The sequence below is a fragment of the Platalea leucorodia genome, assembly GCF_965183815.1.
Source record: "Platalea leucorodia genome assembly, chromosome: 2".
Taxonomy (NCBI): domain Eukaryota; kingdom Metazoa; phylum Chordata; class Aves; order Pelecaniformes; family Threskiornithidae; genus Platalea; species Platalea leucorodia.
The window spans coordinates 4,806,568-4,827,712 of NC_138824.1; the positions used below are offsets into that span (position 1 = coordinate 4,806,568).

Below are 21,145 nucleotides of genomic sequence, written 5' to 3' on the forward strand. Positions count from 1 at the left end.
GGAGGGCTGCTTTACGTCGGGTTTATTACATAGCACCAAAGAGTCATGGATGAACTGAGCTAAATTTAGCTTTCAGGCTGATTTTTAGACAATAAAAAGAAAGACACTTTAGAAACACGCCATAGTCTTAGCACAGTTTTACTGCCAAAGCATTTTGCCTGCAGCAAGCAACGCTGTTCTTTAAGTGAAGCTGCATCTGTACGGAGTTCAAATGAACACAGAGCTGAAAAGTAGAGAGAGCTCTGACTTCAGTCAAATGAATGACTGTTTTGGCTTCATAATATGTTTTCCAGCCCTAACTTTAATCTAAATCAAATGCCCATCTTTCTTGCTGTTCATGCAATGCAACCGCAGCGCATGCTGAAGCATAGGAAAATTGCAAGTGCCTAACTACATCAAATTGTACCTCCATCTAGTCTGGAATCTACATCAGGCAGAGGACAATACCTTCTGTTTCAGAAGAAAGAAACTATTCTCCATCACTAATTCATTTAGAAACTGTTCCGCGGATCTAGCCAAACAGCTGCCGGGCATGGAGATCTGGACAATCAAACAGGTCTTTTCTGTTTCTAAACTCAGAAATCTTCCTCCCAAGCAGTACCGCAATGTCAGAGATTCTTTACAGTGCTACGCTAGCAGGTCTGGCATCTACCAGATACAGAAACTCTGCTGGCAAAGTGTTTGGATAGCAACGTACCTCGTGCTATTACCTCTGCCATAAGAATCTCGCTATAAATCAGCCCTCCAAGGCAGAGCTCCATGGCATACAGACCCCGTCACAGCCCAGGAAAAGCCATGAAAATCTTCCTTGTCTAGCTGTCAATTGAATGGACAATCCTAAAATGGGAAATCTAATTTTAAAGTGGTGTCTCTTCACGACCTCCTGGAACAGCAAATTTGCAGGTCAGTGACAAACTGCTTAAAGAGGCCTTTCATTTCAGTGGTTCCTGCGGTACCGTTCCTGCCATTTTAACGTTACAGCCCCGCTCTGCCACTGCTGTTCTCGTTGGTGTTCTCGCCCCACGAGACAAGCTACCGCGGAGCTCACGCCACTTGCATAAGCCGTGTGCGCGCAAAACTTTGATGCGTGTTGCCGCCACTGCCTTAGTGTGTGTCTCTGAACATTTGAAAAGGTGGCAACAAGACAATGAAAAAGCTGGTTAATTGACATGAAAACCAGATTCTTGTGTTTAATACACCCTGTTATATTTTGTTTGTCATTATCTCTCCAGACCAGTGACTCAGCTCTGTAAAACCTTCAGCTTGATCACAGTGTTGACACATGATACCAGCCGTTCGGCTTCCATGGACTTCTATTTATGCCTCCTCTCCTCTTCTTCGAAAAAGCCCAGCAAGATAAATGAACCTCAGACTATTAAATGCTGTAAAGAATTTCATAAAATAATGGAAACACTGCCTTTTAGCCTTAAAAAAATGATTTAGTAAGTGCTTCAGATGAATTTAAAAAATGAACTAGCTTCAGCAAAAAAGTTCTGAAATGACCCAATGCCTCGTTGTTTCCATGCAGCTCTGCCTGCCTCAGATGGGCGCCCACCGCAGTTGGGTCTGAGCATCTGTCACACAAAAAGTACTGCCAACAGCAGAGTCCCTCGTGGATCTCCTGCTGTCCCTAGCTCCACACACCTGCACAGGTAGGTAAGGCCTGCAATGGCCTTTTTAATATTTAAATCATAGAATCATAGAATCATAGAATCGTCAATGTCGGAAAAGACCCTTAAGATCATCAAGTCCAACCGTTAACCCAGCACTGCCAAGTCCATCTATACCATGTCCTCGAGCACCACATCTATCCGTTCTTTAAATCCCTCCAGGGATGGGGACTCAGCCCCTGCCCTGGGCAGCCTGTGCCAGGGCCTGACAGCCCTTTCGGGGAAGAAGTTTTTCCCCATACCCAACCCAACCCTGCCCTGGCGCAGCTTGAGGCCGTTCCCTCTCGTCCCATCGCTTGTTCCTGGGGAGCAGAGACCGACCCCCCCGGCTCCAGCCTCCTTTCAGGCCGTTGCAGAGAGCAATGAGGGCTCCCCTCAGCCTCCTCTTCTCCAGGCTGAACAACCCCAGTTCCCTCAGCCACTCCTCATAAGACTTGTGCTCCAGCCCCTGCCCCAGCCTCACTGCCCTGCTCTGGCCACGCTCCAGCACCTCCATGGCCTTCTTGTAGTGAGGGGCCCAAAGCTGAACACAGGATTCGAGGTGTAGCCTCACCAGTGCCGAGTACAGGGGCACTGTCACCTCCCTGGTCCTGCTGGTCACACTGTTCTTGATACAAGCCAGGATGCCATTGGCCCTCTTGGCCACCTGGGCACACTGCTGGCTCATGTTCAGTGGCTGTCAACCAACACCCCCAGGTCCTTTTCCACCAGGCAGCTCTCCAGCCACTCCTGCCCCAGCCTGCAGCGTTGCCTGGGGTTGTTGTGACCCAAGTGCAGGAGAGTGTAACATGCCTGATGCTGTGAAGAGCATCCTGAAGCCCTAGACATTACTCTGAAGTATTTCCATTAACTGATCAGTGTATAAAAAAATAGAACAAATGCCAAGACACTGCCATGGAACCCGATCCAAAGTCTATTCACTTAAACGGGAGTCTTTCCAATGACCTCAGTTTGCTTTGGAGGATGTAAATGGTCACTAAAAACATAATTTCTATAGTTGTTTTAACTAACAAGAGCTGGTGGAAAGTAGCCAAGTTCCCAGCACTCATGAGCTGTTATATGGATTAGACCTTCTTACTCATGATTAAGTTATACCTTACCACTCAAATAGTCCCCATGGCATCGAAAAGAGCAAGATACTGCTTAAATGAGGAAAGGTATCTGTAAGAAAATGGAGCTATCTAAATATAGGGAAAAAAACCCAAAACTGGAGGAAAAACAGTAATTTGTTTTGCAAACAGACCAGGTTATTTAAAAGAATGAACAAGTTCCTGTTAAGAACTGCATAGTGTTTATCAGAATGCAAAATGTCTCAGCTTAACTTAGTGAAAATACAAACATTTTGACTCCCTGAGTCATTTTTTTCTTTTGGGTTAGGTGATACAATTCTCGTCTGCAACTTGACAGGATGTAGAAAATAATTACAAATGAAAAGGTTATTCATAATTTTTAAATGAGTTAATTAGTAAACCCCGCCAGAGTCACTCATTACAGTAATTAATAATTGATTATACTTGAAATTAAACACAATTTTTCATCAAAATCTAATTAAATACCTGCCTTTTTGCTTGTTGATTAGAAGACTGGGTCTGGTGGAGACAATCTTTGCTAAATATGTTTATGCTGAACTGAACTATCAAATTTGATTTTTAATAATTGATAGTTCCTTTAGAAATTAGTAATTATGACCCATAATTACAGCAGTTCAACCTGATCAGCATTTCTGGCACCTTGCCAGCCATCCGTGGAGCCTGGCAAATGCCACAGGATTCATCTGAATGGGGAAAAAAAGACGGGAGAGCACTCAATGGACCTACCTTTTAACCACATTAACTGTGATTTTCAACGGGAGCCTGATCTTTTCAGAACTCTGAAAAAGGTTTTTGAGCTGGAGAATACCGAATGGCAAACCAAACTCTTCTCCATCTATCAAACGGCACACACCTCCTCCGTCAGAATTAAGAGGCGCTGCTATGCTGAGTTATAACGATACTCCTCTGACACACTGAGATAATGTCCAAAGGAACCATGTTCAGGGCATAAGGAGAATACCAGACAAATGAGAAAGGCGCGTCCAAATGTACATAGAAAATGATGAAAATTGACTGCATATTTCATCAAACTGCTGCTGATTTAATGTTGGTTAATTAATCATTCCTGCTCCTCTTACAGGAGGCATAAAAGTGACCAGAGTATGATGCAAGGCGGGAGTGGAAAAGTATCAGTCATTAAAGAAGTGTACATAAAAGGAACACAGTAAAAGCAATCCTTTGTGGTAGTGCTAATTATACTCATGTGAAATGAAAGCAAAAATCTTTCGATCCAGGCTAAGATTTGTAATTCTAACCACAACCTTTTATAGATCATTAGTGTACAGGAAGTCACAGCGAAATCAAAAAGACTCATTTGTGCCATGAGAAATGGGCTTTTTTACCTATGATCACATCTGTAAGTGTCTGACAGCTAGAGTTTGCAGCATTGACAGTTTAAAACAGAATTCTAGGAACAGACCTTTGTAAGACATCTATAACACAAATATCAACTCTAACTGAAGAAAAAGTAACGGTAACACCCCAACTTTACAGCCTGAAAAATACAATTTCACTTCTAACAGTTCGATTACTTTTGCAACAAACACTGAGAATGCTTTTTTGCAATGAACACTGACAACCCTTATAAACCAAAGAAATTCAGATCATGCACAGCTCAAGAAAAATCCACTGCTTCTCCACCCAAGTAGCAAATTTCCCTGACTTCCCCTACTCAAGAAAGGCCCTGCTGGACCACAATCTAACCTCAGTCCTTCTCCATCCTCCCGGTCACCCTGTGAACTTGGTTAAATGGCTAGAATGTGCCACCAAAGGATAGACTAAAACCACATTTTTATGTGCCAGGATCTTGGTTCTGATCCTGCTCCCATCAAAGTCGACAGCAGAGAATTCCCACGGACCTGGATACGACTCTGATTGGGACATGGACCTCACTGCCTGTTTTAACGGGCTGCTTTGAGAAAACTTAGTGGGTTTGTCTCACTCCAGGTACACTTTGCTCTGCAGAAAGTAAACAGTCCATGACATTGAAGGGAGCACAAGGTATGACTCATGCCTTAATAAGCTCTTCTGGCTCTAGGACATGTGTTAGGCTCCCTACCATACCACTGCAACCTCAATTAAGTCAACAGAGGCCTTATTTCCCCGTTACTTTGTACCACGATCTTGACCCTCTGGTTCCCAAACATTAGCATTATGGGTGGCTTTGTAGTGAAATAAAAAAAGGCAGGAAAAAACCCCAAAAATAAGCTTACCTATGAAATACGCCAGCAGGATCACCAGCGTGACTGAGATGACAATGGCACTCAGCGCAGCGCACTTCCAGTTACAGTACTTATAGGGTTTCTTCAGGTTAAAGGCAGGCCTAGAGAAGGTACTTCTGGGAAGGGGCCTAGGGGGAGGTGAGTACACAGTGCTGGACGTCAAGGGATATCCCGGCGACGTTGTACAAAAGAGGGGAGAAGTGCCTCCAGGTTTGAATAGGAAGTGCCTGAGGGAAGAAAGAGCAACAGCAAGTGACTCCTCACACAAATGGAAGCCGAGGGAGACGTGGGGAGGGAGGATGGCGACTGCTGCCAGGACGAGGAAAGCAGCTCCACACAATGCTGGCTACGGACATGGATGGCATGCACGAAAGAGAAGAATAAAAATCAAAGGCAAGTCACACAGAGTAAAGGAAAACAAAACAAAAGAAAAAATCACAGGGCCAACAATGCCACAGAGAACTCTTCAAGGGCAGGAGTCCCCTCTGTGGAAGAGGTGGCGTAGGAGTGAGATGAAAACCCCAAGCACAGCTACGACAGACTGGTGGCACGGGCAGCACCGGGGGCCTGCTCACGCTCCCACAGAAATGCCCTACGGAGACTGAAGAGGAGCATGGGTCGGATTAAAGAGGGGAGGGCGTTTACCAATTCATTGATCACTGCATGAGAGCGTTTTTTGTATGGCATCGGTGAATGGAGATGGGGAAAGAGAGCTTAAGCCATTCCATAGCACCCAAATTGTCACAGGGGAATATTCACACTGTCCCCACCCGGCAAATTTACGTGCCGGACAACGGCATGGCTAAAAGCACCAAAGCCCAGAATTCAAGTCCTGTGTATTGCTAGTGGGGAGAGGCACCTGCTTCCAGAAAGCAGTCCAGAGCACCTCAGTTTGATGCCTGCCTTTAAGAAGTGTGAATTACTGTTAAAGGCCACAGCGCTTCCCGTCCAGTGACACATTGGGAGGCACCGCATTTTGCCCGTTACTACAAACGCAGCCTGAGAGCCAGCCTATGAGGACCTTGTGTGGGACTCATGAAAGCCAGTGCACAAAAACCCCACTGCAGTCCATGAGTTCCTGAAATGAAATGTCCCAATGGGAGTTGTCTCCATGGGAATCCTACATGAAAAACCTAATTTCGGTGAGATGTCAAGAAGTACAAGGCATTCAAATTTTGGGAATGAAACTTGGGAAACGGATCTGACTCGTCTATCACCATGCTGATGTAAAACAAAAATGCAGCTTGTGAGGACTGAGAAACAGCCCCAGTGCAGTTTGCACCCTCTGCCGTGGTTTACGGGGCCAGATTTGCAGCCAGCGTAAGTGCAGTCAGCATGGATCCATGGGAGTCAGTCAAGCCAGTGGATTATACCAGATGAAGACGTGACTCTATTTTCCCCTTGAAGTCACTTGTGCAGTCACAGGGGGAAACGTCACATGCAGAAACATCACCATGCAGAAAAGCCACTGATTCGTGCAGTATAAAGTAACACATAATTCTCCAAAATAGGTGTTTGTAGTATTACAGCCATGGTTTTATTGGTACTCTAAGCATGACTGCTGAGCATTAGAGAAAGATTCATTATTTCTACTAATGCTCTACATCAAAACATTCATTTTTACAAAGAGTCAGATACTATCCTGTGTTTCGGAAAGTATTTATTTAGACACAGATGTATCTGTTCTGAGCAAAGAGGTGCCTGCAGTGTTCAAGTACACCAATTAGATCTTCAGTTAATGATGGCTACTGTATTAGAAACTGCCAACACAAGGTCAACAGTTTTGGCAATAAGTGTCAAGATAGAAGCTGCTTATCACTTAAAAGTTAAGTAGCCAAAAGTTAGGTAATATGCCGGAATGGGTGGTTAAGTCAAAATCAAAGGCTTGGCTTACATACACCACTAGCAGACACTTGTAAGACAAGGTGTGTGGAAAACACAAGTTTAACAATGAAGTATCAGGCTGCCAGCACATTAATGGTTTAAGATTTTTATGAAAATTAAATTAATCTTAGTATATATGGGGTTCAAAATTGCTGTAGGTACTTTCTACTAATGAAATGACTTTCAAAACAACAGGGGAAAAAAAGCAAATGGCATGCAGTGGCTCACTAGCATATTAATGAGTCTGCCATTAATATGTACAGGACACAGTGCTCCAAGCCCCAGAACCTCATTTTTTTAAAGCCATCTTGGAAGAGGCCAGCAATGGTGTTGCCCTTAAACATCATTGATATCACCAAAGGCTTTCATGCAAGGATCATAATGACTGTACAGTAAACAGGAAGACCACGTAAGTGTCACATACCCATCATTGTAAGCACCGTCATGTCGGGAGGAGGTGAGAATGTCCATCTCAATGAGGTTGTCCTGCAATGTCTCTAGGAATGTCTGCTTTGCTATGTTTCTACATACATATGGAAACATGAATGAAGCCAGTGAGTCATGCATATATGAAGTGTGATCTTATAAATCACAATGGTTATAGTGCAGTTGTGCATGGAATTAGAATGATGGACCATATATTTATATGTATAAGATGCTACACATATACATATATAGCTTTTCAGAATGTTCACTTCTCTATATATACACTATATATATGCATATACACACATATAAGCACACACGCCCATGTGCATGTATAAAAAAAGTTGATGTCTCTGTTCATTTCACGTTATTTATTGCCAGTGACACACGAAACCTTCTGAACTGCTGGATTCAAAAGACTGGACTTCAGCCCAGCACAGCTGTAACCGTGTTATACTCCTGCATCTGTGTTAGTGTTACCCTGAAAAGGCACAGCCCAGTATCTACATCCCACTGTGGCCAACACCTTGGTAGCACAGTTCCATCTAACGTCCTCCTGGATTTCCAGTGAAAATCTGTCACTCCTTTCCTTACATTTCAGTTTTGCATTTGAGAACTTTTTGATTACCAATTTGATTAATTTCTTTTCCTTTGTGGAACAATAGCTTGCTCTTCAGAAGTTACAAAATGCAAGTTTTGCTCAATACGAGTATTCCAAATAAAAGTCTCTCAGTGATAAGCAGCTCGAAGCTGGAAAAAGGTTATGCTCTAACCCAAATTCCCATACCAGAGTATTGACTGTAATCTGGATAATACAGGCAATAGGTGAGATCCTTAGGGCCCGCGTGTGAAAAAGCCTGCTTTTGACTTTGCACACAATAGTGGTATTTTGCAATATCTGGCCTCCCCAGCATGTACTTTGATGAGTCACATTTTGACCTATATATGCTAAACTGTTTTGTATTTTTTGAGGAGAATAGCAGGAACATAAAGAATTAAGTCAGAGGCACAGCTGGAAACAGACTGTGTCTTTCTCACCTTCAGGCTTGTTTCTCAAGACCTGGCAAAAGAACATTCTTCCCATCTTTTTTAGAACAAAAAACCAGTCCTGATTTCGCCCATGTGTGTTTTCAGGATCAAAACTGAATCTAAGCCTGAATGTGAATAAATTCCCTGGCCAAACCTAGCAAAAGGAACATAACAGCATTGTGACACTTTATCATTTATGCGGGATTGAGCGCTTACAGGATATAAGTGACATGATGTGAACTCAAACAAGAACTCCTCTGTCAAAGAAACCAGATTCGGGTAACGTGCTATACCAAGAGAAACCAGCCCTGTCACATTATACAAACCTTGATACTGTCCCTTCTAAAACGTCCTCAATCTTAACTTTCATTTCTACGTCCTCCTCTTCCTGCTGCTAACGCCAGCACTTGTTTAGCTCAGCTCACTGCTTCTGGAGGCCTCTGGGCTGCTTTGACAGAACAGATCTACTCCTTGATCTGAACGAAAGTGAAGTGACTCCTATTCATAGCTTTGGCGTAAAGTGGATCAACATGCATGAGCTGTGTGCCATAGCACTTGAGACATCAGTCCATCCCCAAGTGTTTGCAGCTTCCTCGCATTCCCTGGGAATGCAGGAAAGGTTGGATGTTGAATTCAATGCAAAAAGAAGCAACGTATGTGCATGCACTGAGAATTTAATGGGTAAGAGGCAAGGCATCTAGCAACACACCAATCAATAAAAGTTCATCAGTAGTTAAAATCCATGTCAAATTGGTTCCATGAATTTCAGTTGTGGATTGTCAATAAAACAGAAGAGGGGAGGGTTATATAATCTTATAATGTATGTATTTGTACCAGAGAGGCCGCTGGGTCACCGAGGTGACTAATGCATGCCCGTCCTCCTCACTGAAGGCTGGACAGAGTCTGCTCCCCTGGAGATTACCTGTGAAGAGCTGCCTAGTTACAAACCACTCTCCCTTCTCATTATGAGTTGCGGTGGCAGAATCTGACCTTACGTGACTACCACATGAAATTTCCTGGGAATGGAAGTCTCCTGAAAGCTGTTGGTTTGTCAACTAAATGTCCATCTAGCCAGCATTTATTTGCTCCTGCAAGGTCAAATGTAAAGGAACAGGCCACAGAAGAAGGAATAGTGAGGAATAAATATGGGGGGAACTGACTTACCTGTCAGGAGTGACTGCTGAGCAAAGATCTTCTCATCACAACCTTGATAATATATTGCTTTTAAAGCAACAAAAAAGGGAGCAGACAGGAAAAGAAAGAGGAAGAAGGAGAAACAGAGAAGAGGGAGTAAAGGGAAACTAATGAAAAGAAGGGAGAGAAGAGGAGGGGCTCGTCCTCTTGCAACATATAACATTCGCAGATATAGGATACGCTGATTGTGTCAGTTGTATACTCGTGCTACACACCTCTGCTTGCCTTTGCATTACGGTATGGAAATTTCCAGGCAGTGACAAACCATCCTGAACTCCCAGTTCTGAATACTGCCTGGAGTCCACGGCAGTCAAAATCAAGCCTCTTCAAACTCTGGGGTGCTTAAAATCTATAACAGTAGGCACGTTTCACAGCCTGTGACAATCCCTGGTTAAAAGACGTAGCTTTTTCTTCATGTTTTTTCTCTCTGTTGACTAATAAGGGATTTAAAAAAAATGGATATTCAACAGAAATACAATTCCATTTTTGACATGAGATTACTATAATCTCTTATTGCTATACTTCAAAGGCCTTAATTCTTGGATTAATGTCTCTTGGCCAGGATTTATTTTTTTTTACATATTGGACATTTTATTCTGTAGGTGGAGGTCTTTTTTTTCGTTCTAAAAATCTTTGCAGTGTGGAAGGCCGACTTCATGGAAGAGGTGGAATTGGACATCCAAGTTTGCTAAACAGCTCTGAAGCCTGGTCTTTTATGTCTACAGAATTCCCACCGAAGGAAACAGAAGACCTCTGCATGTCAGAAGAGCAAACTATTAGAGATTTGTCACAGATTTACTGATCATCTGTGCAGTACAGCCTTATTGCATTATGACACCACTATAACACATTTTATTTTCTTAATGTTGTTTAGTGAAGGAACAAAAGCCTGTCAGCCGTGCTCTGTAAATGTCCTGATTTGCTGTTTAGCATAAAAGTACACATTCTTTTCCAACATATTCGTTGTCTGAAGGGACACTGGGCAAAATCGCACCATTCCATCAAGTGTGTCAAAAGTTGCAACATCAGTCTCGAAATGACCTGTTTTCTGCCTAATTAATAAAATGGTGAAATAGAGGATCAGTTACGAATGTGACTGATTTGTAATGCAAGTGAAAGCATCAAATGATGCAGCAGGATCTTTTCATGCAGGCAGACCTCCAACATCCAGCGTGGTTAACAGCAATAATATGGCCAACTCAACTTGCAGAAAAAACAGTCTGCTTCAGATCTTGAAAAATTTAATCCGCAATGATTTTGTGGAGAAGAAGTGAGGACAGTCTTTACAGACGTACTCATTTACAATTTAACAGGAGCAGTCCAGGACTAGCCAGATAATTGTTCTGTCTTATGAACTCCTGCATTTATTAAGATGTGGTAGGGTTGTTTCTCCGTCTTCCTCGCTGATTGCCAACAGAATGGCACAAACGGGGGCAGGATGTTTTCAGCAAAGACCTTTTATCTCTGACATTCCTCCATTGATCCAGCAGCAAGGACGTTCCTCCTCAGTTGTGAGGTGGTGGGTTCTGAGAGACTCCGGTCAGATGTGAGGATGTCGTGGCATTATTAAAAGAGTATATTATCCCTTCTCCAAAGAATTCACAACCTGGTTTAGAAAAAGGGCTTCCTCCAGAATTATAGAGGATTATTCACAAAAGTGCTGCAGGAGTGGGGCCTAACTATTTTTTAATGTAATTGTTTTTTTCAAAAGAAATAACACACAAAAGTCACTGCTTGGGTATATATGCTCAAGAATTAGTAACACAATATAATTACTGAAACTGTTGCCAAATCACACTTGCAGTACTTGCTTATAATTTTGTCTTAATCTTTTGGATCCAGCTTCTTAGTTGGGTCTTTTTAATCAAGCAGTCGCAGAGAAATTAATTATCCTTAAATGCCATCAAATGTTAGATTGAGGTCTGTTTTGGAAGTTTCAGAGGGCCAGCAGACATAGCTCATTCTCAAAAAGATCGACAGACGCGTTCATTTTTAAAAACCACTTTCTTAGCAGAAGCTGGCAAAACTGGGTACATTTTGTCCCAGGATACAGCCACAGCTACCACGGATCTCAATGAGATTCCCACAGGCAGTGACGTAACAAATTTGGCCCCTGGCTCAGTTTTCAGTTAGTATTTGTTTTTTTCTGTCTAAAATCTTTCTTGTTGGTTTGAGAAGGTAAGACAAACGAAGTAAAAAAGGCAGCTAAGTGCACCATGTTAGGCCTGGAAGACTTCTCTCCAGACTGAAAAAGATACCATGTATGGGGGCTAATGAATCCAGCATCTCCAGTGGTTTCTCAGTAGCAAAGGAAATGATGAAGCAAAACCTCTGGAGAATGCAAAAACTGAGTTTCAAGTGGGACAGCAAGAAGTAGATGCACTCACCATCAGATGGGAGGACTGAGGCTGAAGGGAGTATGACAACTCCCTTTTCCAGAACCTATATAGAACCTAAACAAAGCTATGAACTAGAACAACTCACTGCACCCTTGTACACCCTTCGTGTGTTACATAGGTGGAAAAGAACTTAAGAGCTAAACAGAAACATCATTAATTGACTGATGCCCTGCTATCCAGTGTTTCATGCCTGCTGGAGCAATGTTGTAGGACAGTAAAATGCAGCAGCCGACCTCTCCTCATTAGGTAAAACATGATCAACCTTTCCTGAATGATGTACTACAAAAGTATCTGCTTGACGAGGCACAGCTAGAAGACTAAATCTTTTCAATATATTGACTGATTTCAGTTTGTTAAATAGGATATTGATTTATCCTACCACATAGGAAGAAAAGACATTAAAGGAAAATAAAAGAAAGAAAACCAAGAACATTTTAATCTATGATCCTGATTCCAATTTTAGATGAGGAAAATAACCTTATGAGCAGCTGTTAAAGACAATATTTTTAGTTTATGAAAGAAGAGCAATTTCCTCTTCTCCTAGTCCAAATAAAAAGACAGAAGGAATAATAAATACAACTCAAAATACACAAGCCAAACAGCAGTTCACAAACTGAACAGCTCGCTCCACAGATGTGTGTATTTTCCTTAACATCCTTAGCACACACAGTCAGAACACTGTAAAGTACTAAAGAAAATGACCTACCTTGTCTCCAGTGGGATGTTACTGTTAAGTAACCAGTTGTCCTGAGCATGGGCTGGCTCTTGAGTGCTGGCTGGTTGTTCTCCAGAAAGAGAGTGGTCCGTAGGAGCTGGGCTGGGGTTGCTGCGTGGTGTGAAGTTCCCTCTGTTTAGGGAATTGATGGAGGCCGCGTGATGTTGATTTGGGGTGTGAGCATGTGATATTGGAGGTGGTGGAGTTCTAAGTCTTGAATGATTTTGAAGATTTGGAGGATGATCTAAAACATAAGTAAAATATTTTTAAGGTTTATTATTTGAATTGTTCCATACTGCACTCATTTATGTGCAGGCACTTCTAAAAAGTAGTGTGGCTGGGATGCCACATATCTTAAACTCAAAAGGGTAACATAGATGTGTTCCATATACTCTAATGGCACATGCGTTGGTCCCCCAGATGGCTAGAAAAATAGTTCGGCTTCATGCAGAAAAGTTATGAAAGCTTGAAGCGCTGCAAAAAGGCTGTCCTGACAGCCAAGTTAACTCCAATGAACAACTGCAAGTTGCAAACTGCAATCTATCTGTGACACTGATTTGTGATAAAGCATGAAAAATACAACCGGTCTGGACAGATAACACTTCAGAGCAATTTTATGACGGATATACAGCTCCCTGTGAAGTTTGTTCTGCCTGTTTTGCCGAGAACTTTCAGTAGTTAAGTCAACAAGAAGACTGAGAATACATTTAATCATAGATTGAGTCTAGGGAAAGCCATAAAACTGTGTCAGGGTTATACAATTTAACAAAATCCAATAGTCTGTATTGTTAGAGATGTACTCAAACTGAGTAAAAAATGCACGTGGCATAAAAACTGAGGCGTCAGGAAAATGAAACAACATATGGTGAAGAAAGATGTAAAGATCAGTGATATGGCTACTCTGAGTACACATCAAAGTGTTTGTTAGCCAAGAGTCTGAGGGAGGTAGATTGAGGAAGGCAGACATTTAGGAAAGACCAACCTAGTGCTGATTATATTGGTATGTTTAGTTTTTTAATTAACTATCAAGGATTTTTTTCATATGTTTTCTAGAAAAACTAGAATATTTGATGGAGCTGGAGGGAGACTGACAGTTCAGCATACTGGATATGGGATAGAGGAAACTTATTCCTCTCTGATTTTAGTAGGTGTATGCTTGTAAGTCATTAATACGCAGCACTTGTGTGAAGCCTTATCTGAAAAATAAGTATATTGTATCAATCTAATACTTACCAGACAGACTTCTGTATCATGGAAAACTAACACTCATTTACTCTCTAATTAGAGAGCTCCGAACTGAATGAACTCTAGAGAGTCCTAAATTACAATGAATGGTATCAAAATTACCATGACATTTAATGACACTTTTGAAACCTGGATTAGGACATGGATTCAGGAGAGGAACAGGGAAAGCATTTACAATATCTCTGTAGCCTTTTGGATATTTAGACACATAAGATAAAAAATAAAGATGTGTGAGAGACATCCCATCCCTTCCCTCCTCACCCGGTACTGACTCACACCACCTTACCATTAACTATGGCTGGTTATACCAAAACCTTAGGGTGGTTGAGGTGATCTAGCAAAAAAAGAGAAGGTGTTAACTACAAAGGTGCCATTATTATGTTTGAATGTGTATCTGCTTCTGGCTTTGTTAGCTTAGACGTGGGACCAGGGGTATATATTCCATGGGGAGAACTGAGTGCTTTTAGGGTCCCAATCCATTTTACCTTATACTCTGAGAAAGGTCAGAGGAACACGTTAAAAGTGCTGCTCTCTCTATTGTATATCAGTACAACAGAGAACAACAAGCTCGAAAAAAGAGGTCCATACTGGTCATCTACATTTGGACAGATAGATTCTTCCCAGGAAGCTAATGGAGTATTCAGAAGTCTGACTTAGCAAAGCTCATCCAAAATTAATAATGCCGTACCGGACTCTGATCTATCACTAGTTAGCCCTGAAAAATTCTGTACATCGCCAGCAAACTAAAGGGAAGGACAGAACAACCACCATGGACTGCACGGACAAGGAATAGCAGAACCAAACCAGGTCTGACCTCAGCTCTGCAGCACCGCATGAATCAAGGCATCCAGCCATCCTTGGACTGGATATTACTGGGGACTGTCGCTTAACTGAAGCCCTGACCACGGAGGTAATAAAAACAACAATGGAAGAATCCTACTGCTGGCTTAATGAAATTAGTGACTCATTTTCCCACTCAACAGACAGCAGCCATGATCGCTTGGCTAAGCCTCTTTTGCTGAGAAGGAAGACGGGAAGATAGGCACAGAACGCACCAAAAACTGCAGTCTCGGGAACAAGCCTGCTTGCAGACAAAGGGAGATGGGAACACCTTATTAATTCCAGGCTGAGGGAGATGAATGCAAAGAGAGGATTTCCAGTTTCTAGGGCTGTCAATCTATCACTGTTCACAAGAACTTAATTCCTCCCAGAGAAAATGACTTGTCTAATCAGCAACAACGCACCAAAGGTTTCCACGACCAGTTATTCCAGTTTTCGTTACACCTGATGCCTGAGATGAATACGCTGCACAAACAGGAAAGGGGGGCAAATGGGTGAATCCTGGGATATGCAATCGGTGTGTTGTGAAGTTCTCCCGCTATCGGTTGACTTTCCCTACTGGAGACACCATTTTCAGACTGTGAGTCAGAGCCCGTTTCCAAAGATCTGTTATGTAAATTCCAATTTACACCCTATTATTGCCGACACATTGCAGATGCTATTACGGATAATGCTTTCGAATCAAGTAAAACTGTGTCATTTTCATTCTCTATTTGCATACCCTCTGTGATTTCTTTGCTAAGTAAAGACAGCACATCTATCTTACTCTGGTCTATGTGATTTTTCACAGGATTTTATAGCTTGTATTTCTTTTTCTGACATTTAGGTAGCTTTTCCTCCCACAATATTTTTAATTTTATTCATATACAAATTCTGAACACTTATGTCATGTCTCAGCATTACTGAATTTAATATACCTTGACTAGGATTAGCAACTATTTCCCCTGCCTTACTATCTTTTTTTTTCTTCTTCTCAAGTTAAGGAACATTAGAAAAAAGGTGTAGATGAAAGCACAAGCTATGAAATCTTCCTGCTGAAAATTACTGCAGCTGTGCAGGATTTTCTTGATGCGACAAAGCTAGTGAGGTTCTTACCCTCTGCGGTCACCAAAGATCCTATGGGATTTGCGAAGGATAAGGGAAGCCCACAAAGCAAATTCTTTCTTGATTTCCTAAAATTGCAACTGTCCCCTTATTTGAACATGCTCTTTTTAACTTGTTCCACAATCTTTGAGCGATATAAAGTGTGTGGTTACATTTCCCCACAGGAACGAGAACCTTAATGCTGGCTGCAGTGGCTCTCTTACATCACGTATGTGCGCGTACCTTATACAGTGGGAAGATGCTCTGATTATCCTGCTAGGTATTATATATAAACGCTGTATATTTATAGCTGCTTAGGCAGCACTGAATTTTTGCAGATCCCACCACATAGGTGGGATACAGGGGAAGTCAGATACAGCTTTCTACATCTAACAGCAAGCCTTTATTGGGACAACAGTGCCGCATGAGTTCAGAAGACTTTATAGAGGAGCAGGACATCATGGCCTCTGCACAAATTGTATGAGGTTCCCCAAGACCTTTCTTAAGCAACTATAAGATGGCTAACTGTGACTATTTGTAAGTTATCTTGGCTTACTCAAAAAGAGATAATTATTTTCAACATTTTCCTTCTCGCAGTTTCCCTCTTTGGTTTCCAAAAAGACATGGAGATTATCATTCCCTCTCTACTTGTTGGAATGAAAAACCTGACATATGCTATTCAGAAGGATGAGCTAAGCTAACAAAGTATTGAGAGATAACAAAAACACCTTCTAAAACACCTCTCCTCCACCTTTCCAAATTTCTAATAGTCTCCAGAGTCAAGCAACACAGTTTATGGGATGATTTTTGCCTTGAAGGGACAGCAAAAGAGATCAGTCAATAGCAGAGGAGCCCTCCTTAGACACCAGGTGCCAACGAAACAGGATCCCAGAGATAAAGTTCAACATGTCTAGAAGCCAGGCTGGCACTGTGGAAGTCTAAATAGCTCAGAACATAATGAACACCACTGTAAGCCTCATTTTCTCTAATGGGTCTCCAAAGTGTGTCAAACATGAAATATGTCAGTATTCAAATGTAATGAAACATTGTAAATCTGATTGCAAAAAACACCAATAGAAATCAAGTTGCTTTTGTGTTGCTGTTTTTGTTTGTTTTTTTAACATTAAAATGTCATCGACTAACACTGGCTTGGTAACCACAGATAGAGCAGAGCTGAAAGATAACTCAGTTAATGAAGCTTGTACTTGGCACCTATTACAGCCTTGACAGAATCCTGTGAATGAAGAACTGAATAAATGTGAACCATAAAAAGATTACCAATGAGGAGCTAATATGACAAAATTTGAATAAAAGGTCTGAACCCCATGCTCCTTTTCTTTCCTTTAATCTTTAATGAGTAGTACTGTTTTGAAATTAGTCTATGTAACAATTACACTTTCTGATTCATTAGGTTTTGGGATTGTGTTCAGGGCAAATGGGCTAACCTCAGAGTGAAAAACACATTTTCATCTTTTTTTCCCAGCTTCTCCTGTTCCTCCGCACATTTGTCATTTGTATGTCTGCTCATATTCAGACAGCCTGATGCCTGACTGGTGTCTGGGTTAGGTACAGGAAATATTTCTCTTTACTCACTGTATATAGTGCCAGGTGGAATGAATCACTCGTTGCTCCCTTGAACTTAAACTCCACAGTAGCTGTGATGACTAACTTGGTAGTGTGACTTTGGGCAATCGTGCTTATACCCACACACAGAGAAATCCCCCCCTCCCCATTGCAGAGGAAACAATCATCTTTTTTAAAATAATGAACTCTGCATTCAACTGACAGAGCAGCTAAGAGCCTTGCTTCAGCTCCAGGACCATGTTTCAGTCTGCTGCCGATGTATATTCACACCACTGGCCAGCTGAAATTACCTTCGTAGGCTCCCTGTCCCTTTGGGTGCCACTGGGTCTGGAAGCTGGGGTGCCTTCACTCATTAATATGATGAGCCACCTAAGGTCAGGTGAACTATGAAAGACTGAATCCCCAGCACCCTTGTAGGGGACACAGAGTCTGCTGTGAAAAGTGAGACAGCCTGCTAGAAACAGGCTCCCTATCAGACACATGGCAAGCCAATGATGACATCTGCAAAAGGAAAAGCAAGCAAAATATTTAACCCCAAAGTTGACAGATAATGGAAAAATATGAGGAGAAAAATCAGAATGGGAGACACTGTCTGCTCGGAGGGTACCTTCGTGGCTTCTGGCGACAGCCAGGATCAACTGCAGACCAAGTTTTTCTCCTGTTTGCATAGAATCCAGCTGAATATGCAACACCCGGACTGAGCTGAAGCAACGTGCAAAGGTGGCACCTCTGTCGTACCAAGCAGGGCTGTCTCAGGGCTGTTACTGATCTTCTGCAATCTAGAGGAGAATCCCCTCCTTCCAGGAACGTCCTACAACGGGCTCTGTCTACATGGGACAGTCAGTCTCATGAGGAAGCCACCCCACGGGATAGCGACAGAGATGGAGTGAAACAGGTCACTCCATATTCAGATGATTTATCTGCGCAGACATGTCTGCTTTCCCTCACTAACACTTAAAAACGGGAATTAATGGTACAATTTGAGTGACTGAATCTCTCCTTAAGAAGCATATCCACTGAAGTTGACTTAAGACTAGGTTCTCCTACCATCAAGAGGAGTGTTTGTACCATGCTGTGAAATACATGTTTTTCTGTAGCAACATCTTGTGCTGCTGGTTCTCAAAATGCTAAGCCACAAAATAACACTGAATCATAAAACAGAGAACGGATGTATAATCTCCATTAAGTAACAAAACAACAATAGGAAAGCCACCTTGATGTTTTTTGTCTCTTTTATTTTAAGTAACAGCATAATAGGGAGCTGCTGTTCCATCAAGGACTTTCACCAGAGAAAAGCACAGTCCCCACCACACAGTTATAATCAGCAGCGTGTACGTCCCGGTTCTACAGCGTATTCCGGTTCAGAGCCTTCTCGAAGTTGAGCTCTTTGAATCCCAATCTTTACAGCCTTGTATCTCACGGTAACTTTATCATGTTATATGCATAGACATGCAACTCACTGTGTTATATGGATGATTAAGAAAAACCTAAAAAAAATCTTCCTGTGCACACCTGTACTGTAAATTTGTTGCAGTCTTTTGTCCAGAAAAGTCCTACAAGCATTGGAAACTATTTAACAGAAGAAAATGGCTATACAGATGCAAATAGTTTTGAGTGTTCCTCTAAATGTGCAACTTGGACATTGAATTTGCAATAACCAGAGCTACAATAAGTGGATACCGAAAAAAGTTGAAGAGCATAAAAACCATAGTGAATTTTCACGACAACAGTACATACCTACAGCGTCCCCGTGAATATCTCCAGCCACCATCCATAGCTATTTTAGACACTGTTGGTACAGCTACATGTACCAGGACCAGTGAAAAAAGACTCTGCAACTATCAAAATCTAAACTTGACCTCCAGCAGTGTACAATGTGTGAAAAATGCAATCATTCGTCACCTTGCAAACAGACTGTAACCAGCAGCAAGTGGAAATGGAGGACCTAGAAACCACACAGCAGATAAAATGGCACCGTGCTACTGACCGACAAGCCTAGGCTTTATAAACGATGAGGACTTCATTCTGAAACATCATACTTAAGTAACATCATTTGTTTAGATGAATGACAACAAAAATCCCACCTGGATGGTATATGTGCATGGGTAAAACAGGTGAAAAACCAGGTTGAAGCTCCTCTCTACCTGCACGGATTTACACCTCATTGGTTTTACTGTTTGTAGGAGACAACGGGTGCATCAAATCAAGTCCAAACAAGCCACCTCCTCTGTATTTTTCTCATCAAATGTGTACATTACATGCAAACTTTCCTCTCAAGTGCCAAAGTGCCTTTGCAAAAGCAAAATATTGACTTTTGGGTTTGAAATCGATGTTTTGTTTGACGCTAGGCTGTCAAGCTCTGGCTGTACATAGTCAACGAGAGCTCTGGGTGGTTGTTTGTTCATCAGCATGCATCTGATTGAATTGAACACCCTACAAGTAATGCTTTTAAAAAGGTCCGTGTCACTGTCAAAGGATGATATGCAGACTTTTAACCCATGGTGTTCATTATTTAACTTAATAAAAGGGATTCACAGACTAATAAAATCAAGGCAGAGGATTACTATTTAGACTCTGACAATTTATGAAGAATCATTGCCTTAAACACAAAGGAAAGTGGAAAAAAAGTAGAAAAACTGGCAGAGCGTAAATTAGTTACTTAAATTTAAGTAACATATTTAAGTTCTTAAATACGTTACTGGAAACATGTGAAAGTAGCCTCTACAGTGCCCAACTAAGCAAATTTTCTTGCAGCCCTGGAGACTGGATTTTCTGCTGGGCTTACTGAAAAGGAGTAAGGATTTTAACTACCCTGATACTATAAACTAGAGGCAATGGTAGCCTTTGAAGGCTCAAGCTGTTGAACTGCTGGCCCTTCTGGTCTAGGCATATAAACAAACAAATAAACATGTATTTCTATATGTAACAGTGCATCATTATAGCTCCTTCCCTCTCAGAAATGTCCCAAATATAAAACCTGACTGTGAGCCTCGCCGCTCTGCTGAGATGCTGCAGTCACCCACATCGTGCCCTCAGCCCCTCAGCTCTGGAAACCCCTAATTACAACTCTCTTAATTTTCAGGAGGATGCTTATGTCACTTTGCTGTGCCATTTTGACAGCACTGACGGCTTCCATCAGCTCCCTTCCAGCTGAGTGACTGAGGATAACCCACCTCCCCTGCATCTTAATGGGGGACAGCACCCTAAAGTCAGGCAAGAAAATCCATTGGCTTGAGCAAAGGATGGTGTATCCGTGCTCTGATTTTGAGTTGCGACAATTAACACACATTGAATGTTTCTAAACATGGGTGCCTAAAATTGCAGCCTACCTCCCGAAGAACTGGGAGCCTGCAGCTCTCTCTTTTCTAAGTAAGAGACGTAGGAAGTCAGTACTTTTGAAAATGTGTGCCTTTTTTTGAGTGTCAAAAGGTGTGTTTGGTTTCCCATGGGTTATATATTTCAATGTATGCTACATAAACCTTAAAACTCATCTGCAGTCAGCCAGGATATCCCAGTGGCTGGGGATTAGGCAATGTCTATGCCACTCGGATGATTACCCCTCCCAAGTCTGCTTTCGGTGGTGTCCAGCTTGCACAGGCTCCGCTCAAGCAGCTGGGTGCCATCCCTCATGCATAAAAGGCCTGGAGAAATCGAAATAACTCTCAGATTTGCTGCCCCCCACCCTGCACATTTAAGAAACACAACTGTTATTACACCTAAGGTTATCCTTCTTGAACGAAATGTGGCGCATTTCTCTGATGTC

At 42.1% G+C, this 21,145-nt stretch overlaps 1 protein-coding gene across 1 annotated transcript in view; it reads right to left on the bottom strand.

Annotated features, from left to right (window-relative positions):
- The window catches only part of TENM4 (teneurin transmembrane protein 4), a gene marked incomplete at its 3' end in the record, with an annotated part of 426,912 nt that overhangs the window by 203,689 nt on the left and 202,078 nt on the right, over positions 1–21,145 (bottom strand). The window contains exons 5-7 of the mRNA XM_082337632.1: positions 12,622–12,874; positions 7,292–7,390; positions 4,975–5,210 (exon numbers count right to left, since the gene is read on the bottom strand). Of these exons, the coding sequence (XP_082193758.1) occupies positions 4,975–5,210; positions 7,292–7,390; positions 12,622–12,874 (588 nt within the window). The remainder of the gene's footprint in view (positions 1–4,974; positions 5,211–7,291; positions 7,391–12,621; positions 12,875–21,145) is intronic.